Raw genomic sequence first — 24,948 nt, 5'->3', positions numbered from 1 at the left:
ACATTGGGATCAGACTTTTAGTTGCTCTTACAAACTTATGAAAGATTCATGTACAGATCAAAACTAGGTATTAAACATGCAGTTGTTGACTTGCCAACATCATTCAAGTTCTGCTTAGTCAAGCTTTCATAATTGGTGCATGACTAACTAATGGAAATACATTTACCTTGAGGATTGAAACCTACTGAAGGGTTTGAGAAAGCACTCGCCCCATCAATAGGCTAGTGCCAGCTGGCATCAAAGCTACATATTACTGATCTAATATTGATGTTGTTTTGGATACTAGATCATTTGAGCACCACTTCCCACGTAGGAATGTGGGTTTGACAAGGACCAAAGGAGGAACGTGGTACCCGCCTACCCGGTAACCTCATAACCTGTTTTGTGTTTTTTGTTCCCCCCTTCATTTATTGTACAGTGGAGAGAGAGAGAGAAACAGGAAGAGAGTCTGGGAGTGACACGCAGGACTCGAACCTGGGACTCACTGTCCACTGTGGTACTGTATGCAGTTATTTTTAAGCTCTAAAGGTAAGTTAGAATAGCCAAATGTTCCGTTTGTATGCAAAGAGTTGTGCTGTTGCAGACATCAGAAAACAGAATAAACCTGCACACTCATCTGCTCCAATGTAATTTATTGACGAGCCAAGGCTCTTCATCAGGTCAACAGTTTTGACCTGATGAAGAGCCTTGGCTCGAAAATAAATTACATTGGAGCAGATGAGTGTGCAGGTTTATTCTGTTCACTGTCACTTCCCAACCCAGCACCTCAACTAAGTGATGTGCGTATATTAGATTAGTTTTTTGCTGTTGCAGACATGCCTGTCGGATCCCCCAGCAAGCTTAAATATAAAATTAAATTAAATTAAATAAAAACTTTTATTTACTCTGAGATGTATACTAGTAAAAGTACCTCAAAACTAAATGTTCAACCCAACTCCATATAATAGGACCTCACGAATGCTCATTTTAACATGGTTTCTTTCAAACAAGATTTCAATTATGTGATTATTGGTTTTATTAATGCGAGAAGAATTATACCAGGTTAACTTTCCTGGAATTGAAAGCCTGCAGTCTCTATTAGCTTGGAAATCCCGCCTCACGAATGTCACTGGTAGGCACTAGGCAGGTTGAGTAGATAAGCATTAAGCATTGTACCATATTATACCAATTATATACATATAGGTTGGGAATGGGCGAAGGCGTCCTTTAAGTACAGTACTTATAGTTAAAGCATGTACTTAGTTACTTTCCACCACGGCAAGGCATTGCACTTGCTGCCCTTCATCACCATAAAAGACTGCCAGGCATCTCTGACTGCTCAACCATATTCCTCGCCTTACCCCATTAATTAGTCATTAAGCATTAGTCACTGTTTCTTTTTTTTCTCCACGGCTGTCATTGATCGCGCTCCAATGATAGAGTTACTGACACTGGCCGCCATGAATAAGATCTCAAGCACGCAGCCTCTTTGGGAAAGAAGGCCCTTACCTTTGTTGGTGTGCACGCGCGCACGCACGCACGCACGCACGCACGCACGCACGCACGCACGCACGCACGCTTCACTTCCTAACAACACCACAACGACAGACGGACATCATTCACTAAGGACGCCCAGTCACAGTGAATGAACGCACTTGCGTTCAGCGCACCACAAGCAAGCACTATATCGGTGCTGCTCCCACTGAGTGGTTAAGAAACTGTTGGACGACCTAAAACACTAGCTGGGGTTCCTGTGTTGTGCTGTAACAACTTAGGCGTCTCTACAATGTTTGCTCATTGACACAAACGAGCACATCTTTGCCTAATTTGCCATCTCACCAGTCACCACAGGTCAGAAAGTACATTCTTTCAAGCATTGTCGCACGGAAAGAACTCACGAGCCGTGCGCCACAAATAACATCGGGATGGTGTGTACAGTGTGTGACAGAGGGAGAGAGACCCCAGGAAGACTAGCGACCGCTTTGTGGAAGCTAATGGGGATCCTAATAAAGAATAAAGAGATGTCTATAAGTCAGAGGAATACACAGACCCCCCCCAAGGGACCACTTCACTCGCCTAAAAATAATCATTTAATGTTGTGCCCATCCCAACTTCCTAAGCTCATCCCTTAAAGGAGAATTCCATGCTAGAAGGCTTTCTTACCTTTATTTGTAGTTGTTACGTCCCCACCAAAGAGGTCCAGGTGTTATTTTGTGCAAAAGCGCATTATTGGCTATTTCCCCTAATATAAGCCCTCAATTAATTGAATTGAATTGCATTGAATTGAATTGGGGCATTGGATTGTTGTGCTATTTCACTTATTTCCATCACTCAAAAATCATTTTTTTGTATATATCCTCTCTTCATAATGTAAATAGTATCCCAAGCGGCACACTTCTACTTATTTAGATGGAAATAAGCGAATTAGCACAGAAACCCAACCCCCATTGAGGGCTTATATTAGGGGAAATAGCCAATAATGCACTTTTGCACAAAATAACACCTAGACCTCTTTGGTGGGGACGTAACAACTACAAATAAAAGGTAAGAAAGCCTTCTAGCATGGAATTCTCCTTTAACTCCCTCCCCCAGCCCCAGACTTCTTGAAATCATTATAAGCATAATATCCTGAAATCCATATGCAGAGATTACATGTTGATCTTTAATTGTAAACTAAACTTTTTTCTCTGCGACGCTGTTTCTCTCCCCCTGTACCCTTACCCCTCCCCAGAGCCATAGAGTAATACAGAGTTACGAAAACTCCGTTCACTTCATGGGGCCAGTCCAATGGCGGCTCTTCTACATAGACTTCTATTGAGAATGGGGACAACAAATAGGGACAAGTCCTGGACCGGAAGTGGGCAGAAATGCATTGGACCCAGGCAACAGCCCAGCTTTAATGATCTTAAATCCCTATATTTTAGATTGTTTTGTAGTAATCGTACAACATAGACATTACAGAGACTTTAGTCGTTACTGTACAATACTTTAAAACAGTCATGTTGCACACATGCCTAAAATTGCTCTTATTTGCGCCGCCCTTGTTGAAAACAATGTATTTCAAACTCCAGCTTGTCCCTCTCCAGGCTGCATGAACAGCGCTCGAGCGCTCGGTTTCTGCCCCCTCAATATCGTAACTCTTCTATTAGATCTCTCTTCTCTTCTCTTCTCTTCCCTCAGCTCCCTGTCTGCACGTGTGAGTGAATAGGGTGTGTTTTTCCGGGTAAGGACTTGTTTATTAAAACCAGGAAAAAAACAACTCGCATCAATATGTTTGCCCTGCCCAAAAATATATAAAGAAAGTGAGACAGACAGCCATAAAGATGACATAGGGACAGACAGAGTTGGATGCACAGTGAAGTCACAGTGTGAGAGCTGGAGAGAGCTAGTATAAAGTGGAGCAAGGAAAGAGGGCATCCCTGCCTCTCTCTCTCTCTGCAGCACAGAGAAGCAGTGGTGTGGTGTGCCGTCCTACATAACTCTGTTCGTTTCACTGGCAGGCACAGCGGCCAGCGGCGAGAGAGAGAGAGAGAGAGAGAGAGAAAGAGAGAGAGAGAGAGAGAGGCAGGAAGACATGAGGGATGAGGTATTAACAGACTGGGATGTGGGTGGTAGAGGACGCTGTGCTGTACGCTGTGTTGTGTTGCCAGATTTAGCAAGAGAAAACAAGAGGCCAGGTCCACGAAAACAAGCCCAAAAAGAAGCGACTATCAGGCTATTTGATCTACAAGCTCACGGCGTGCCACGATGCGACACATTGTGAGCTTGTAGGCTACATCTGCACTTTAGAAAAAGGCCATGTAAAAGCAATTAAAAAAAACTACCAATATTTACAAGGTACTTTACAGAAAAAACAAGCCCAAAATCACTCATAAGCAGTGACTGGTGCTGTGCTGTGCTGTGCTGTGCTGTGCTGTGCTGTACTGCGCGCTCTGAATCAAAATAGCATCATCTTGGCAACTAAATGCCACACTGCAGAGAGCGAGAGAGAGAGAGACAGAGAGCGATGTGATATGAGCCATTCATCATCATCAACGCAACACTGCATTGAATAGAAATGAAGGGACAAGAATGCGGACAGACGGTCTAGCAGTTAACAAAGTTAGCAACTGTAATTGCCATCCATTCATGCTGCTCCCACGGTAACTAGAAAGGGTTGTCAACTAGGAGTCCTGCCAGTCTACGCTGGTCCCTCGCCCGCGCTCCCTTCTCTGGTGCTAGTCTTCTCTGAGAGCTGTGTGTGTGTTGTTGTGGTGGAACGTTGCAACACACACACCCCTCCTGCTAGGAAATGCCCACCTGCAGGAAAAGGATGGGGGAAAACAGCTTTTCTAGGGGGACCTGCTGGCTGGCTGGCCACGTTTGTGTGTGTAGCTTCACTGAGGCAGACATAAAAGGCTCGTCTCAGATCAGATCATCAGTTGCTTCCTCTGCATGTAGTCTCGCGTGGCCAGACTGTTGCCTCCCACAATTTTCAAATGTTTCCGGTCATACAGTCTGGAGCACGGGGAAGGTCTGAAAATGAGTATGCCTCCTCCGCACTTCCGTTTTGTCTTTACAGTCGTGCAAATCTATCTTAATATAAATCGAAATCATCTAAGCATATATAGCTTGCTGCTTATAGCAGAAATAGATATTAAAAATAAATAATGTAAAGATATTTTACATTTCATTTTTGTGAATGGAAATGCCAAGCATCCTTGCTCGGATTTTGGGAGGTGTAGTTCCAGACTCTATATAGCAAAAGCTACAGTCTGATAATCAGGCTAATATAGCATAGATTGTGGAATAGTTGTATGACTGTGTGAGACTACTTCCTATGCGAAGATCCATCCAACTGCTTTTGATCACATTGTTGTTGTCGGGGCAGAAACCTCTCATCTTATATTTTAACTTTTTTCATAAATTAACGCCCTACGTCGTTAGCGATCATACTACCTACCTACTACAGTTTACTACAGTACTAATTCAGACAGACAGACAGACAGACAGACAGACAGACAGACAGACAGACAACAGTTTCAGCCGTTGCTCCAGAGACGCAGACGAGAAACTAATTAAGACCATTAACGGGATGACAAAGCTAATCGATGTGCGCGATCATTAACATTTCCCTGGCGACAGCAGAAAAGGTCATATGAAGAGCATCTGAACCATTTCAACAAGGAGGGAAAAGTGTGTGAGACCTCTCTCTCTCTCTCTCTCTCTCTCTCTCTCTCTCTCTCTCTCTCTCTCTCTCTCTCTCTCTCTCTCTCTCTCTCTCTCTCTCTGTGTGTGTGACACCTCTATCTCTTAAAAATCATGAACACAACGTGAGATATACGGGATATTTTTACATTCCCACTAGGCAGAGGAATAAATACCAACCGTTTCACAATGGCCTATTATAGTGCCACAATAACCTACCCGAGCGGAAACCTGTGCTCTGAGGAGCACCTTTTCTATGTTTTTCTTTTATTGAAACAAATGAATCCATGACTCAAAAATGGGTCCCAAGTCCCAACTCATTGTTACATATTATACAGTAATAGTAGGAGGTCAATAATGTGTACATGTAGGGCTGTCACAGAAACATAATTTAAGTTGACAATTCACTGTCATACAAATAATTATGATTAACGATTTAATTTTGTTCTTGCATTGGAACATACGCATACAAATGTCATTTCGGTTTGCCTTTTAACACTGATGTAACGTGCCCTGGCTGCTGCTGCTGCTGCTGTTGTAGTAGTGAAAGTAAACAGTATGGTGGACTGTAACTCAAAGCCCTGTTTAGGTTGTTAAAGGCCCCTCAATCAGCTAAACAGCCTGCTCTGGGCCCAGGTGCAATCCCCACGAGGGGGCACACACGCGCGCACGCACACGTGCGCGCGCACATGCACACACACATACACACATACAGAAAACAAGCAACATTACAAAAAAAGAGAACATAAACATTACTAAAATGGTACAGACATAATATGAAAACGTTTAATCTGCAACCACATTTTATGTAATGTGGGATCCCTGCTTCATCTCTCTCTACAGCTAAGGGGTCCTAGCTTGGCCTGAAAAACTTTGAAGACCCCAGTGGTTTAGGGTCATGCTTAAGCTGATTACCATGATGAGGATGTAGGTAAGTGAGGAGAAGAGACAGTCAGTCTATCCTCAACTTGAACCACTTACACTCTAGCTGACCCCCCCAAGCTCTCTACAGTATATGCCCACATATATTAAGTCCACCAGCATTTTCCCATTAATTCCATCCACACCAAATCTCTGTGCTGAATGTACATGCACAAACAATGCCCATGTACATGTACATGTACATGTACATGTACATGTACATGTACATGTACAAGCTCACAACAACGCGTCACAAACGAGACATGTTGTGAGCTTACAACAGATCTATTTTTTGCCCAACATTCACCCCCTGTTTTATACACTTGGGCTATTCAAAACGTAGGAAACTTCAGAATAGGAAGGTTAATTAGGAGCACAAGAGGCCCAGGGAAAGGTGTACAGAATTGTCATTTGGCACAGAGGAAAGTAAGCAGAAAACTCAATGAAAATATGACACAAAGAAAGTAGCCGAGAGTGTAAGATCGTATGGAAAGAACACTGACAATGCAGTGCTTTTACATTTGAATCCTAATTATTATGTGTTATCTTAACACGCGTTCAACACCTGAATTTCCTCACGGACATCAATACAGGCCTGTCTGTCTGTCTGTGATGTGAGGTTGTTGTTCTCTTCGAGTCAGTGATATGTCCCAATGCAGTCAGTTATTGTTGCATTAGAATCCACATTTCCACAGCTTGATTTGATCATCTAGCAGCACAAGATTTGTTTTTGCTAGCTTTGAACAACTGACTTGCACACCTCATTATCTATATATAACAGTCAGAGATACACCCCTGTGTTCTTAGGAGACAAGACACAGTGGATCACTGACTGTTTGGGCCATTTCAAGTGTTTGATTTGCTCAAATACTAGATATTTCCCACAGAAATACACATTTCTGTGGGACTTGCACTGATCAACTAACCGCTTAAATCCTATCGTCTCTGTCGTTTGGAAACCATGGACATGTCCAAAACAATTACTTTTCAGGACTAAAAATTCAATTTTGAGCTTGAAGATGTGCTACTTTTGATGCTTTTGTGTGACGCTGTAGTATGATCAAGTAGGATGTTAATTTACGGAGGGGAAAAAACAACACAAAGTTAGAATATGGAGATAAGAGGGATCTGCCCGACAACAGTGATAATACTCCTTTGACCGGAGTTTCCCTGGGGTCTATACTAGGCCCCCTCCTCCCCCCCTTTACCAAACATTGTGAGCTTCAACAGGAGCTTCAGTCTAATCGATGCACTCACCGCTCGCCTACACTGCCCCACAGGGCCAAAGTGCAGTAACTACGTCTTTGGACACAGACGTATTTGTGTATACCAAAGGTCAAATTAGCCTTCGTGATTTTTGCGGATAAGCAATTACCTCAAGAACAGATATATCCACTTAGATGTCGATATCTCATTTGGCTGAGCGGTTGAAACACTTTTAAACCCATTTCTCAGTTCATTTATTTTTTCGTAGTCGCTGCACTTTGGCTTTGTAAGGCAGTATCGGGAACCTGAGGCGGCACGATGTGCACCCACACCGAGTGCAACCAAATGAAAAATGCAGGAACCAAAAACCGGGGAGGAAGGAGTGTCAGTGATGACTCTCTATAACCCTGTCAGACACCTACGGTTCAAGCCGGCAGCCGCACGTGGTAGCGGCAGCCAGACATAGTCGTACAGCTCCCTTCATTATCCCCCTGGCAGTGACAGCTATATGTTTCTGTTTCCCCATGTCTTACATCCTCCGCCTTCCATCCACCACCCAGCTGGATATATCCCGTCAGGTTTGGGATTGCCTGACACTGAAGGAGATACAGATAAGGATGACATTATAGAAGGATGGGTGTTATTTTTTCATTTTTTGTGGCATTTTATGATTTATTTTTGGTATGCTGTATAGAGTAAGTCTCCCAAAGTAAAGGAAACCAAAGGCAGAGGGAGTGGAGATATATATATATATAGTGTTTTACAAATGTCTTCACGTACATAGTGACAGATGTGTTCTGCATGAGTCAAGGCACATGTGGAAACAAGTGCCATGGCTTTTGGCCAAACGAGGCATGAGTTATGCCTGTTCAAAGGTTTCATTTTCAAACGATTGCTATAGCGCCCCTGGTTTCAGCGCTATTTGGCATGACCCTCTACCATACTGTAAAGTTTCATAAACCTGTGACTCTGCTTGTATGTATTAGGGGCAGAAGAAGATTTATTTTGATAAAACTTCCAATTTCCATTGGCTCATAAATTTAAAAACAAAATATTTTCATTAGTTATTGGTCCAACATTTGTGTGTCGAAATGTCCATGCATTTTGCTCAAAGATCCCGGGAGTAGATAGATTTGAACTGTTTTTCAATTCAAAATGGTGGGAGTTCTAAATGTCGCAGGTCATAGGTCCCCATAACCACATTTGTTCATCATGAGGAGATGCATACAGTCAGTGTGTGTATTAAAGTTGTATTGCTGGCGGTCAAGTGGTTCATGAACTATGCCTGTTCAAAGTTAACATTTTTCAGTGCTATAGCGCCAACCTTTGGCCAATGGTTGTGGGTTTCGTGTCTAAGCAGGATGACATAGCCCTACCATATTGCCACATTTCGTAAAAATGTGGCAATAAAAAAAATGACTGCACGCCGTGCACGGTTTGGCCTGGAGCACCGACAGAAGAAATTATTCATAATTCTAAATAGTGGGTGATCTAAAGGTCAGAGGTCAAAAGTCAGAAGACGCAGGTTGTTCGGCACGAGGAGACGCATACTGTATGTGTATTGAAGTTTTATTGCTGCCTGATCGTCAAACAGTTCATGAGTTATGCCTGTTAAAAGTTTGCATGTTCAATTGAGTGCTATAGTGCCACCCTTTGGTCAATGGTTGTGGGCTTTGCGTCCTCACCGTTTGGCCTAGCCCTATTGCCAAGTTGTACAAAAAACGACTGCACGGTTAAGCCAGAACTGCATTTTTTGGTAAAAAAAAAGAATATAAATACAATAAGCCCTTTGGGCTTAGCCCCTTAAATAATTGACCAAATACCTCAATATTGGTAAACAGATTGACATGAAGGCAAGTACTTTTGGACTTCAGCGCAGCCTTTGACATCATAGAATAGATCATGAGCTCCTACTACTAACTATCGGCGTATGGATTCAAAGACTCTGCTTTATTGATTCATTGAAGGGCTATTTAGTGAACACTCTTGTAGCTGTTCCACACTCTCTGAATGCTATATGAAGTACACAGAGTATGCTACACCAGAGAAAGGAAGCTGTCATCTGTCTGTCATTTCTGATAAAAAAAACACAAAAAAATTATATATATATATGCCATTCCATATGTTGATCTGACCTCATCAAACACTGAAGACACGCTCCATATGGTGCGCGTCATGGAGAAGACTGGATCATCACCTAGATCTGAATATATGGAGCCGGCCAGCAACTGACTTACAATAGCCAGCCAGGCTGATGCCGTTATTGGGTTCTATTGTTCTTGCCTTTGTCATCAGTTTAGTAAGCTTAAGCAACAATGCTATGGAGCTTAAAAAAATAAAAATAGGTGTTATGGAATGGTTGTGCAACTCGAAAGCTGCATTCGCAAACTGAATTTCCGTGGCATGCAACCGGCTGTAGATACAGCTAGAACCTTTGGGCTGTATACTTGTACTTTAACCTTGTGTTAAGTCTTCAAATTCACCCTGAGGCGCTGGTCGTTACCGATTGCAGGGTTCGAGTTTCGGCGTTTGGTGCCAGGACCAGACACACTCTATTTGGTTTGTAGGAAGAATAGAATATACCTCTATCGATAGTACCGCAGGGGAAATCCAGGCAGGCACCAGTGGAAGCACAGCAGTTGAGTTACAGTCATAGGAAGAAAACACCATTAATGATGAACAAAACGTTGCTGCCTGTCGAGCAGAAAACCTCTCATCCCCAGATTCTAACCTTTTTGTGTTTTCTCGTAAATTAACACCATACTTGATCATAACACAGCGTCATACTGCACATACAGCATCAGATCCACAAGCTTGAAACATTTTGAGCTTGTAGATCTGCTACTTTTGCCGTTATCACATAATGTATGAGGATTCCACCCGATAGACAAGAAAAAGTATACAACAGTACACCGGGAGCATAGAGTAGAGTGGTACGAAGGCATGGTGTGTGTGGGAGGATTGTAGAGTGTATGAATCACTTACTGTAAAACACAGATTTTTGTTTTGTAAAACAGACTTTAGTTGCGACTGTACTTGGTACGTTTTCCCCCCCCCATCTACAGAATATCTCTCGGCCTGGAATCCAGACTGATTTGGCCTGGAATCCTGCAGATTTGCGGCATTCAGCTCACTTTAATGTATCCACTCTCCGGAACATGTCTCTCCGTCTCCTTTCCTTATGTCATATGATCAGAAACATTTTATTACCAGAAACGTCTGACAACACAAACGCGTTGTGAGCTTGTAGATCAGATCTGTTGCATTTGGCCAATCGTTACGCCCAGAATATGGATGCTGGGATTTCAAGTAGCTACGGTACAGTATTGGTGTGGGTGGGGCAGCAGTGGAGTGATGCCAGGATGCTGTGCTATGTATAGCTGGATGACTGCCAGCGATGGTCTCTCTCTTTCTATAGCTGGATGACTGCCAGCGATGGACTCTCTCTCTCTCTCTGTATAGCTGGATGACTGCCAGCGATGCACTCTCTCTCTCTCTCTCTCTCTCTCTCTCCCCCTCTCCCTCTCTCCCTCTCACTGTCTGTGCGTGCACACAGACAGCGATATAGTCACGGCACTGATATCATCCCTGTTCTGTTACCATGGAAACAAACAGGCCTCCCATTGACAAATCCAAAGAAACAGATGTTTGTGTGTGTGTGTGTGTGGGGGGGGGGGGGCATGCACATACAGCATACTGTACACCCACCGCATTTGCATTCGGTGTGCACTGAGGTAATAAAGGATGCACACAGAAGAACTCGATTTATCGTTCAGTTATGTAGATTCATGAGGATGACAGATGTATACAGCGGATGTCAGGAACACGGCGTCAATGCCGAGGATAGTTTGAGCTTTGGCTCAAAGAACATAATAAGAAAATCAAAATACTGTCACAGTCTGTGACGTGTTATGTTTTCTTGTGTACCCTGTTCTTGGTTTTTGTTATTGTTTTACCTTTCTGTTGTGTTCCTGTGTTTTTGAAGTATTGTATTTTCCTTGTTTCTTAGTTGCTGTTTTGCTTTACACTGTGAACGTTTATTTTGTAGTCTTGTTTTGTGCCTTCCTGTCTGCCCCTGTAGTTCTGTTCCTGTCTTGTCTCACTAGTCCTGTGATTGCCAGTGTTTCCACCTGTGTCCCCTTAGTTCCCCAGCCTATCCCAGTGTTGATTGTCAGTGGCGTTCACCTGTGTCTAGTTCTCCCATGTCTATAAGTATGCCCTTGTGTTTTCAGTTCCTTGTTCGTTCGTAATTTGTTGTCAGTGTTATTTTCTTGCTCCTAGTGTTCCCTAGTTTACTCGTGTTCCTGTCTTTGTTCCCGTTTCCCTGTTTTTGAGTTAATAAACTCCCTTGCATTTGAACCATCCTGCTCTGCTTCACTGTCTGCGCTTTGGTCCTACACCTCTCTGCCCCGCACCGTGACAGTACGAAAGAACCCAAATGGACCCAGCGGACAATGCAGAGGTGGACGAGTTTGCCAAACTGCTACTCTCCATGAGTTCCATAATGGAAGACTGCCTTCGTCCATCCACCAGTGCAGAGAAGAAGATCGAGTCTGTGAAACAGGTTCTCCGCGTGGCCTACTCCAGGCCTGACCTAGCAGGCAAGCTGGATGGGGTTATTAAGGGGTTGTGGGCTGCCATAGGCAATGTGCCTGCTAGCCTTCGGGCTGCTAGCCTTCGACCTGCTTCACCACCTGCTCTACAGCCTGCTAGCCCTCAATCTGCTTCCCTGTCTGCTCACCATCCCAGCTTGCCCTTTACCTGGAAGAACTTTGGTCAACTTGCTCAATATTGGAGGAGGGACCCTGAATTCGCCCAGTATTTGGCGTTTTTTCGGTGGGAGAGTCGTGGTGCCCCTCATCCTCAGTGGGCACCTCCTGCCTCTTCTGTTCCTGTGCATGCTCCACGCCCCAATCCTGCCCAGCTTCAGGAGCCTCCGCCACCCGGCATTCAGGAGCCTCCGCCGCCCGGCATTCAGGAGCCTCCGCCGCCCGGCATTCAGGAGCCTCAGCCCGGCATCCAGGAGCCTCAGCCTGGCATCCAGGAGCCTCCGTCCGGCATCCAGGAGCCTCCGTCCGGCATCCAGGAGCCTCCACACTGCATCCAGGAGCCTCCGCCGCCCGGCATCCAGGAGTCCCAGCACTTGTCCGCCTGCAGTCCCGCCTGTAGCCCCGTCACGTCCATCTGCAGTCCCGCCTGCAGCCCCGTCACGTCGGTCCGGGCCTGCACTACGGCAGCGGGACCCCGGGGGTGTTCTTCAGCTACCTGACCCCTGTTCCTCGCTCCCAGTGACTGTCTCCTTGTCCCCAGGTTCCCCTGTCTCCATGCCCTTCTACTCCTCCAGGTTCCCAGCGTAGCTCCCTTTCTCCGTCTGCCAGCCCCTTTGTCCCCCAGGTCTCAGGCCATCAGTTTCCCCAGGCTACGTCCAATCCCCAGCCACCTCTGTTCCGTTCAGGAACGTCCTGCCCGTTGGTTGCCCCACCTACCAACCCGTTAGTCCTTTTGTCTGTCCGCCTATCTCCCCCTCTGCTTGTCTGCTAGTGTGAATGCCTGTCTGTTTGTCCGTCTTTCGACCCCCCAGTCCTCCTGTCGCCCTTCTGACCCCTTTACCCGCTTATTGTGTCAAACATCATGTCTGTCTGCCTGCCTGATTGTCTGTCAGTTGATCTGTCTGTCCCTTGGTTTGTCCCACCTGTTGTCTGTGTGCTTGTCTGTGTGATTCCTTGTGTAGTTGTTTCTGTGTTTTGATTGTTTTTGCCCTGCCCAGTCCCTGCCAGTCAGTGTTTAGTCCTGTGCCCAGTCCTTTTTCTAGCCCCTGGTGTAGGACCCCCCAGGTCCCGTGTCCCAGTGGGGACACGGGACCTGGGGGGTCCTACACCTCTCTGCCCCGCACCGTGACAAATACTTACTCGGAAGAGTCTATGAAGTAAATTCCAAGGGCCCCGATGCTGAGTGCAAAGACCAAGACCACCTGGAAAGAGAAAAGGAAGAGAAAGGCACGTGTTATCATCAGAATAGTCAAAAAAAGGAATGAAATGGAACAAATAAAAACAGAAGGGGAGGACATATTCTCCACCAGCTCTATACAGATTGAACATTGAGACATTATCAAGCATATAAAATCCAGTTTGACCAGAAAAAGGGACAAAACATACTGTATACCAGCCATGGGGGATATCAAAAACAGAGGCATGGATTCCCCCCCCCCCCCCAGGAACTCAAACCCACATGATCAGAAACAGCTTTTCTTCAAGAAAACGTTTCACCTACTGTAGCGCCACAAAGTATAACAAAATATCTACATGTAATTTGATGACATGAATATGATTATTGCCTCTGATGTTTCACAATCCATCCCTGCCCATGTTACATAAACCTGGCATTCAGTAGACTCCTGCCAAAAATAAATATAATTCCAATTTTTTCACACAAACAGACAAAACAAGACCATGCCGTAAACAACCCCGAGTTGAATAATGGATGCTTGTAAAACGAAAGACGGCGCCCGGCAAACACACGTGGTTGTAAGTTGAGGCCACACACACACACACACACACACACACACACACACACACACACACACACACACACACACACACACACACACACACACACACACACACACACACACACACACACACACACACACACACACACACACACACACACACACACACACACACACAGGAAAGAAAAGCCACACATGCGTAACCTTAGCCCTCTGTGTGATGACGTGTCGGGGACCCGGAGGTGGTGGGGTGTCCTTGCAGGGGACCTCACACACACACACACTCGCGCACACGTCCGTCGGGTGGAAACCTCATTATGTCCAAAACTACTGTTACTTTTCAGGATTCAAAACAATAAAAAATAACCGGCAGATGTGGAGGGATGCAGGGAAAATGTTTTTCCATGGCCTCTAGGGAGTGCACATACATAAGTTGTCGATGCAGTTATAGGTAAAAACAGGAATTGGCCTGTTATAGCGCCACCGTGAGGCTGATTTGGGAAACAAATAGTGGCATGTCGTCCTCGGCCTAGTGGAAATGTGCGTGTATAATTTAATGGAAATTGGACACTGTTTGTGATTTGTGGCATTTTGTTCGAAACGGACCAATCATGTGAGCTTTGGAAGCCAATCAGGATGGAAGATGGGAAATGGTGCAGATCTGTGTTGATCACATGACTATGGAGATAGTGTATACCGAATTGTGTGATGTATGGATAAAATGTGTACGAGTTATCTACAGAAATGTGTTTTGCCTAAATCGGCCTCATGGTGGCGCTATAACAGGCCGTTGAGGAATATTTGGGGCATAGGTTCGTCGTTGGCATCCAGGGAGTGTGTGTGCAAAGTTTGGCATGGATCAGGCCAACGGTGCCGGAGAATAGCTGATAACGGACGGAAGGAAGGACACACACACACACACACACGGACGGCGTGCAAAACATACTCTCTCCCCATGCCTTCGGCCTGGTGGAGACAATAAACACAAATTAAAACAGCAGCAGATCAACAAGGTCAGAAGCAAATTTGCTACTTATTATACTTTTGTGTGACGCTGTAGTATGATCAAGTAGGGCATGGGTTTTCAACAGGTGGTCCGTGAACCACTGGTGGTCCGTGAAGGTGTTGCATGTGGTCCCTGACCATGCATTTAGTAATGTAGGAAAGTGAGTGATTCGTATTTGAATTTATTGTATTGACCACAAGTTGAGAAACAATGCAGTAAATGATCTGGTGACAAATGATGACGCGTCGATGTTGTCAGTTACTGGGAAGTCGGATGTCAAGAACTTCCACAGAAAAGTGAGTTAGAATCTCAAGGGAAACCGTACTGGATTGCCTGGTTGAGTCACCATTATTAGAAAATGTGCCCATAATCAATCTCAAGAGCGATAGAGGTAAGGTGGCCTTACACTAGCCGATAATCGGGCATTTTTGACGCTCGGGGGGTGCCCGACTCAATCGGGAACCCCCCGCGCGCGATCGGGATCGGCCCGATCAACATCAAGCATGTTTGATATTTGCTCGGCCCCGCTCCGATTATCCTGTAGTGTGTGGTGCTGTCAGATTTCAAATGCCCGATTATCGGCTAGTGTAAGGCCACCTTAAGTTACACTGAACAGCAACATGAGTTCAATATGGAAGGTTAATTTCTTTCCCCCACACCACATCCCCCCTCCCAACACAACAATGGTCCCCAGGTTAATTCTCAGACAGGGTGGTGGTCCCTGGTTCATAATCAGTTGAAAACCCCTGAAGTAGGGCATTCATTAAAAAAAAGTTAAAATATGGAGATAAGGTTTCAGATTTCAAGTCGAATCGATATCAAGTGCTGCTGAGCTGTACCTCGACGACGCTGCTGAGTCACGGCTCGGACCGTGTGGTGACGCTCAAGCAGGTCAGACGGTCAGGCTTTCTCGTGTTCCCGTCTGGTACAGTAACGGCACAGTGTGGGCCGTCGGTGGACGTGCATTATGAATCAAGGTGACGGTGGCACTTGGACTGGTGTGCCCATACTAACCCATTTAGACCTGAGGCCGATTCTAAAAGAATGACTTCCGAGTCCTAACAGTTTTCTGAAAAACCTATGTTTCTATGTCAGTGGTTCTCAAACTATTTCATGTCAAGGACCCCCAGAATGATCTGTATTTGGCTACAGACCCCCACCTGAAAATATGGAGTTCCAGCCCCCCCTCACATAATACAACATCGGTCATCATCAAGTGCAAAATGTGCACCTGTTGGGTGCAAAACACCAGTGTGCAATTGTGACTCAAACAATAATCTCTGGTGACATACGCTTGCTCATCGACATCACTTCAAACATAATCATCATTTACAAAGTCTCCCCCGCGGTCTACCGCCGTAAAAGGATCCGCAATTGTCAACCCCTTTTCTCTGTCTCTCTCTCTTTCTCTCTCTCTCTCTCACGGCACACATTGAATGTTATCCTATTCATTTCAGCCATCGCACAATAGCAGGCCTCTCCTCTGGCTGATAGCAGCATTCATTATAGATGATGGGGAGCCTGATTACCTTCATGCAACGCACCATTGGATTGATCGATGGCCAGCGCGTTCCCAGGTTATACGGAAACAGAGCTGGGAGTTTGGAAAGAGCAGGTGGGCCGCGGTGGCATGGGGCTGGGAGTTTGGACAGAGCAGGGGCTGCGGTGGCATGGGGCTGGGAGTTTGGACAGAGCAGGGGCTGCGGTGGCATGGGGCTGGGAGTTTGGACAGAGCGGGTGGGACATGTGGCTTGGGGCTGGGAGTTTGGACAGAGCGGGTGGGACGTGTGGCATGGGGCTGGGAGTTTGGACAGAGCGGGTGGGACGTGTGGCATGGGGCTGGGAGTTTGGACAGAGCGGGTGGGACGTGTGGCATGGGGCTGGGAGTTTGGACAGAGCGGGTGGGACGTGTGGCTTGGGGCTGGGAGTTTGGACAGAGCGGGTGGGACGTGTGGCTTGGGGCTGGGAGTTTGGACAGAGCGGGGGCTGCGGTGGCATGGGGCTGGGAGTTTGGACAGAGCGGGTGGGACGTGTGGCATGGGGCTGGGAGTTTGGACAGAGCGGGTGGGACGTGTGGCATGGGGCTGGGAGTTTGGACAGAGCATGTGGGACGCGGTGGCATGGGGCTGGGAGTTTGGACAGAGCGGGTGGGACGTGTGGCATGGGGCTGGGAGTTTGGACAGAGCGGGTGGGACGTGTGGCATGGGGCTGGGAGTTTGGACAGAGCGGGTGGGACGTGTGGCTTGGGGCTGGGAGTTTGGACAGAGCGGGTGGGACGTGTGGCTTGGGGCTGGGAGTTTGGACAGAGCGGGGGCTGCGGTGGCATGGGGCTGGGAGTTTGGACAGAGCGGGTGGGACGTGTGGCATGGGGCTGGGAGTTTGGACAGAGCGGGTGGGACGTGTGGCATGGGGCTGGGAGTTTGGACAGAGCGGGTGGGACGTGTGGCATGGGGCTGGGAGTTTGGACAGAGCGGGTGGGACGTGTGGCATGGGGCTGGGAGTTTGGACAGAGCGGGTGGGACGTGTGGCATGGGGCTGGGAGTTTGGAAAGAGCGGGTGGGACGTGTGGCATGGGGCTGGGAGTTTGGACAGAGCGGGTGGGACGTGTGGCATGGGGCTGGGAGTTTGGACAGAGCGGGTGGGACGTGTGGCATGGGGCTGGGAGTTTGGAAAGAGCGGGTGGGACGTGTGGCATGGGGCTGGGAGTTTGGAAAGAGCGGGTGGGACGTGTGGCATGGGGCTGGGAGTTTGGAAAGAGCGGGTGGGACGTGTGGCATGGGGCTGGGAGTTTGGAAAGAGCGGGTGGGACGTGTGGCATGGGGCTGGGAGTTTGGACAGAGCGGGTGGGACGTGTGGCATGGGGCTGGGAGTTTGGACAGAGCGGGTGGGACATGTGGCATGGGGCTGGGAGTTTGGAAAGAGCGGGTGGGACGTGTGGCATGGGGCTGGGAGTTTGGAAAGAGCGGGTGGGACGTGTGGCATGGGGCTGGGAGTTTGGACAGAGCGGGTGGGACGTGTGGCATGGGGCTGGGAGTTTGGAAAGAGCGGGTGGGACGTGTGGCATGGGGCTGGGAGTTTGGACAGAGCGGGTGGGACGTGTGGCATGGGGCTGGGAGTTTGGACAGAGCAGGGGCTGCGGTGGCATGGGGCTGGGAGTTTGGACAGAGCGGGTGGGACGTGTGGCATGGGGCTGGGAGTTTGGAAAGAGCGGGTGGGACGTGTGGCATGGGGCTGGGAGTTTGGACAGAGCGGGTGGGACGTGTGGCATGGGGCTGGGAGTTTGGACAGAGCAGGGGCTGCGGTGGCATGGGGCTGGGAGTTTGGACAGAGCAGGTGGGACACGGTGGCATGGGGCTGGGAGTTTGGACAGAGCAGGTGGGACACGGTGGCATGGGGCTGGGAGTTTGGACAGAGCGGGTGGGACGTGTGGCATGGGGCTGGGAGTTTGGACAGAGCGGGTGGGACGTGTGGCATGGGGCTGGGAGTTTGGACAGAGCAGGGGCTGCGGTGGCATGGGGCTGGGAGTTTGGACAGAGCAGGTGGGACACGGTGGCATGGGGCTGGGAGTTTGGACAGAGCAGGTGGGACACGGTGGCATGGGGCTGGGAGTTTGGACAGAGCAGGAGTGGGGTGAGGATGGGGGGTGGCCTTTACAGAGCCATGCGTGCAAAGGAACAAAGCGAACGACACAAAGCAGGCGAGCCAGGCCAGAAAGGGCTCAAACCACTTAAACCGTATTGTGGGGAAGGTGAGAGTGTTCGAGCTAAGCTTGTCGATCGGCTACTTTCCTTGCGGCTACTTTCCCCGCGAACAGATATACACAATATACACTACACTAGTACAGAGCCCTGAGGGGCTCCAGTCAACCATATGGGCGTTTAAGTGGTTAAGCCGACATGCTATGATTACATTCTGAATGAGAGGCTCTCTCTCTCTCTCCTGGGCTGATTATCTAGGAAGCCGCTTGACAGATGGGGTTGGGGAGGTTGGGGTGTGGGTGGGGGGGGGTGGCTGAGGCATTGCATCATCAGATCTGATCCAACTAGTTATGGTTGGCCTGAACCTGAATTAGAAGCTACAATTAGAAGCTGCGCTTTATTGCCCCACAAGGGGGCGTAGTTAGCTTGCGGTGCAGTGGTTCTCAAAAGGGCAGGGGTCCCGTGGGAGCGCAGTACTCGAGGGGTTTAAAAAAACCAGGGGGGGTCCACAACTCCCCATGCTACATTGAGGGGTTTCCACACCAGGGGGGGGGGGCCCAACTCCCCATGCTACATTGAGGGATTTCCACACCAGGTGAGGGGTCCCCAACTCCCCATGCTACATTGTTGACGGTTATAAGAGAAACAAATGGGAGCCTTATGGGTCTGTAACTCTGAGAGTGTACACATGATTGGGTTCCATGTCACTTTAGAGGGTTCTTGAGATGGAAATGACATGCTTTAGTTGACCTAGAGCCCAACGGCTAATTAGCTATTAGCTTACTAATAACGACACGCATGCACGCACGCACGCACGCACAATGACATTTCCTTCCTCGAAGCTAATTTGTGCCTCTCCTCGTCTCTGTGGGAGAAACGGGGTGAGATGAAGAGGTAGACGAGATAGAGACAGAGGGAGACAGAAAGATAGAGAGAGAGAGAGAGAGAGAGAGAGAGAGTTAGAGAGAGAGAGAGAGGCAGAAAGAGACAGAAAGAGAGACAAAGAGAAAGTGTCAGACGGAGAAAACAAACTGACAAAGAGCTGAATAAGGTCATGTAAACTGATAAAAGCATCACATCACTGCCAAAGGGAAATGCAACGGGACACACAGAGCCTGACAGAGTGCTGGAGATGTTACTAGAGTAACGGTAGCAATAAAACTATGTGGAAATGCTCAAAAATAATTTAAAGGCCCTATTTAACACTTAAAAATATATAGGCATTACGAACACAAATCACAAAAGGTTAGAATATGGAGATTGGAGATAAGAGGTTTCTGCCCGTCAGCAACATTATCTATAATTACATTTGGGAGAATTCCACGCCCACATAGGCCTATTAGTGCCCATGGAGCGCACAACTTTGTGCGCCAGTTCATCTGGCCAAGTCATACACCGTGACGTATTACAGACTATGCCCAAGTGCCGTTCACGCCTGTGCTTTGGCGCCGTGATACGTCGCTGTCTTGACCTCTGCGTCTTCAACCCAACGTTGTGGGGTCTGCGACTACTGGCCAATCACATCGCAGCATTCCTACACCCGGCTTTTGCAGTTTTCTCGCTCGGCGACGCACTTGGTTTATCTCTCTCTCTCTTATTCACAGAGAAGAAAAAACAACTGAACACGGAACAACACGGTCAAGTGGCCAAAGACACATCGCTGATCGGCCTTCGTTCAAAATGTAAGCTTTGTGTGTGTGTGTCTCTCACTCGGACACACGATATTGACAGAGAAACGACAACAACGCAGACCGCTTCATGGCGTTAGACACGAGTGTGCCGCGAAATTCTAGTAGCCTATAATAATACCAACATTATCCCATTTGCCCCTAAGATGTAGTGGAGTAGAAATATAAAGAATTAAAAAAAACTCTCCAACTCGAGTAACGCACATCAACAGTTTACTCAGTGTAAATGCTTAGTATTTTAGTACATGTACTCAGTTACTAAATAGCTGAGCAGTCAACAGTGAAGCCCCCATGATGAGCTGAGGAGATCACAAGTGTCATCATCTTATACTGACCCAGTTATTCATCTGTGAAAGCCTGTCCATCTAGAGCTCTCTCTCTCTCTCTCTCTCTCTCTCTCTCTCTCTCCATCCCCCCTTCTCTCCATCTCCCCTGCCCCCTATCTCCCCCCTTCTCTCCATCTCCCCCCCCCCCCCTCTCCATCTCCCCCCCCCTCTCTATTGACCTCAAACTCACAATCATAGTGATGACTCTCAGTGGCCACAGCACATCAGTATCACTGCGTTCAAACCCAGAAGAAGCACACCAGACAGGGGCATCCCCGCCTCCTACAAAATAAAAGCCCTGACGAGACGGTCTTTGACTTCCTTTATCATGAAATCATGTTGCATATTGAGTACTTTTACTTTTGGTCCTTTGACATTCGCTAGTCTAATCCAGCGGTTAAGCGCCAATGACGTACATTTACGCCATGTTGTCTTTTCAGTGCATGGTTTATGATAGATTACGCTCTTTGCCAACATTATGCATGGTTCTAGGTTGCTACTGTGAGCAACAGATACAAATTAACCGGAAGTGAACATATCGCCTGCCGTCCGCCTCCACGTTATTAGATCTAGAAAAATACAGTAGCTATTTATCTCTGAATAAAATCACGGCCACAAAATGTATTTTCCGGGTGAAATCTTCTGTCACAAGACCATTTACAGACATTACATTCACCCGTTCACACACACATTCACACACCAACCTGCACATCGGGATCAATTAGGGGTTCAGAGTCTTGCTCAAGGACTCTTCGACACCAATACAACTCTGGGGGAGCCGGGGATCGAACTGCTGGGAACCTTGTGGTTCCTGGCCAGTCTACCTCTGAGCCACTGCCGCCCCACATGCTACAGCATATTCTGATGCCAATGCTTTTGTACTTACTCATACAGTACTCAAGTGCATTCTGAATGCCAGACTTTCACTTGCTCTGAAACAGAGTATATGTCGCAGCACTGCTACTTTTACTCAAGTAAACTAAATAAATGTAGTACTTTTTCCACCATGTCCAGAGCTGACGTCAGCTCTCCCCGTGTAACAGGCGCGTACGTTTTCATTAGTGGAGCGCTGTCTATTTTTAAAGTGTTAAGCTGTACGGCCTCCACCAGCCATAGTGTATAGTAATAGTGTATGTGTATGTGTATGTGTATGTGTGTGTGTGTGTGTGTGTGTGTGTGTGTGTGTATATATATATATATATATATATATATATATATATAAATATATATATATATATATACTGTATATATATATATATATATAAAACAATATATGAGTGTGTGTGTGTGTGTGTGTGTGTGTGGACACCTGTGTGCGTTTATTGTTTATTACGGATGCTCATTAGTCCTCACCACAGTGAAGACTACTCTTCCTGTGTGTGCTGCGCGTGCATGCTGTGCTGTGCGTGTGCTGCGGTGTGCTGTGCTGTGTGCCTGTGTGTGTGAGAGAGTGAGAATGTGCCAGAGCGTGGTTTCAAGTTCCGGCATCTGCAAATATGACACCATCAGAACCATAAACACATAAAGTCACGCAATTATAAACACGCTCGCGCACGCACACGCGCTCACAAACGCACACACGCACACACAGTATTTTCGATTTCAAGATGAAGGATCTAAGCCACCCAGTGGTATCCCATCATGTGCCAACAAGGGCAAAGAGTCTGGCGTAGATGTGCATTCAAAGCACACGGTAGAATACTCAGGATTCAAAGGCCTTGATCTCCAGTCTTTTGATTCAAAGGTGTGGAGATATAGAGGACTCTCTCCCTCTCTCTTAAAAACAGTGCATTGAGAAACATAAGCTGTGCTCAGGCACCGTCCACAAACACCTTGGTTAATGCATGGCGTTTGAATGCATTATTTACGCTTTCCATGCATAATGCAACGTCCCCCGCTTCCCCTCCGCCGCCGTGTCCGCCCAGCGCCGGCCTGTCCGTCCGTCAGTGTTGTTCCAGGGCGGGCGGCCTGGCACGCGGCCCGTTCCGACGCTTTGCCAAATATCCTCACTGCACCTCCGGCGTTATCAAAAGAACAATTAGCGCTCTCGCAGGAGCATATCCTCTTCAATAACGCCTTGGCACCGAATTATAGCCCACACACGCCACAACAGTGGGAAGTTTTGATTTAGGCTGATTTGGGTTTTTAATTTTAATTATGAAGTACAAAAATGCCTACTTGAGCAAAACAATACCAAGGCCCTGTGGGGCGATGAGGCAGCCAATTCGTGGGCTGATTTGCATGCCGCCGTTACAGAGCAATTTTCCGGGGTCGACATCAAAAGGCAGACAAAGTAAACAATCTCGCGGCAAAATCCAGGAAAAAAGGAAAATGCAAAAAAAACGCAAATATGCAATTAACTGTAGAGGTTCATGCCGTAATGCACTAGGTTCTCAAGGGGGTCCCCAGTTAGATTGATAATTAGGAGCCAAGTGGATGCTTATGATTTGGACATACGAGGTTACCAGGCAACAGAGACGATATCAAACTGTGGGTCCTTGACATGAAAAAGAAACAAAGGTTGAAAATCACTGGTTGTAATGCATACTGTATCTCTGCCAGGACGGGTTGTCCTTTCTTTGACATCTACCATGTATGATATTGACATATGTGAGACATGCGCAAATGCTAAAAACCTGGGAGTCATTTTCGACCTTGAACTCAACCTTGAACGCCATGCAAAGGTTATTCAATCATCATTGCAAAAAATACTGCAAGAACTTTCTAGCCCTTCTCCGATCTGACAAAACGTGTTCATGCTTTCTGTCTCATCACGCCCAGACTACTACAACAACGCTGATCATTCTGACAGTTTGTGAAATTATATCTCCAGACAAGACCAACGATGCCAGACACACAGACAAGCAAACAGATGGCCGAAAGCACAATCTCCCCCTTGCCTTCTGACTGCTAGGGATAACTACACTATCTCTCCTTCCAGTGTTGCTTTGTGACATGACCTTTGTCTCTCACTCCCCATCCAACGCCTTCTCTCTCTCATGCGCCGGGCACAGTGGTTTGCGTTTTACCATGCCTTTCTTTCTGTTCGGTCAGGTTCGTCTTTACGTTGTCTCGCCGCTATGGCAAGCCCACGCAGGCCGCGGTGACCTATAATGTCGGGATCAAACCAGGTTTAATTGGCTTACTCACTTGTCTGACCCTGCTTGATGGCTTAGCCGGGATGAAGGGCCTTAAAGATCCCAGTTTGGTAACTTACAGCCAGAGAGGATTTCAGAACCACAACACAAGGACACCTCAGGCCAAAAGTTGCCATTTCTACCCGCCTTCAGTGGTTTCATCTGCACACTTCAAACCGAATACGATTCATCTCAGACGGATGTTTTCAGAGAATAATTTACACATGAATGAAACAGCAGAGCGATGTTTGGAGGGCATAATGCTCCCCCTATTAGTCAAACTGTCAAAATTGTCTGTGGAGGAGAACAAACATTTTGCTGTGTGAGTCCAATGCAAGCGTTTGATTTCATAACAAAATGTGCCGAGGTTATGTAACACGCGAGGCTACACAGCTATAGTCGTCGCTTACAGAATTAGGCAGATAGGAAACAGCCAGGGCTGAGCTGAGGCGTGATTCTCGCTGTGAGAATGTCAACAAAGGAGACCTCTATTAAAATTGTATGGCATCCATCCATACGTAAGCACTCCACGGGAGCCCTTTCCTTCCACTCTCACCGGCAATGGTTGTGGGGGTGGGGGGGTGGGGGGGGGGGGGGGGGGGGCTACAAAGGTGTACAGTTCTGAGCTTCATCCAGAGGTTGATTATTTTCTTAGCAATTATAATATTGGTGACTTTTTCAATTAAATGAATACTCCGTGTTTTACAGTATGTCAGGCAGAAACCTCCACTGTATCAACAAATCAATTGTATACTTTTGTCGCATTACTGTGAAAATTGCAGATCTACAAGTTAATCTACCAGCTACCAGCAATTTGACTGCACAATTTACATCTATGCCTGTTATTAGCTCTTCCCAGGCAGTTAAAGTGCACACTGTAAAACGACAGAGCAAAAAACAAACATGGAATATAAAGTCTAAACGGTAAAATCAACATCATCATCATTAACAGCTGTTGCCTCTTAGCAGGCCTCTCATGCAGGGGTTCTCAAACATTTTGTCTCAGGTTATCCCTTTAATGATATAACACAGGATCGCTGTAATGCATTTTTTGACAGCTCCCGTTGCTAGGCAACACCTTGTTCAGCGCACATGTTTCGTGCATGCACGCAGTCGTTCACTTCCTTGTTTACGGTCCGACAAAACTGTATTATCTCTGAATCTACGTCGCTGTCCATGGTTTTGATCAGAACGGCAATGTTCTGTCCAAAATTGCTGTCTTAACCAAGCATCGGTTATGCTGATGAGAAAGAAAGCATGAACACGTTTTGTCAGATCGGAGAAGGGTTAGA

At 47.1% G+C, this 24,948-nt stretch overlaps 1 protein-coding gene across 1 annotated transcript in view; it reads right to left on the bottom strand.

The window, feature by feature from the left end:
- The window catches only part of LOC306931232 (calcium-activated potassium channel subunit alpha-1-like), a 247,320-nt gene that overhangs the window by 115,605 nt on the left and 106,767 nt on the right, over positions 1-24,948 (bottom strand). The window contains 1 exon segment of the mRNA XM_079512515.1: positions 13,203-13,264. Within this exon segment, the coding sequence (XP_079368641.1) occupies positions 13,203-13,264 (62 nt within the window).

The sequence above is a fragment of the Electrona antarctica genome (assembly GCF_951216825.1).
Source record: "Electrona antarctica genome assembly, chromosome: 10".
NCBI classification, from domain to species: domain Eukaryota; kingdom Metazoa; phylum Chordata; class Actinopteri; order Myctophiformes; family Myctophidae; genus Electrona; species Electrona antarctica.
The sequence above is the reverse complement of the archived record's forward strand: the minus strand, read 5'-3'. Positions and strand labels throughout refer to the sequence as shown.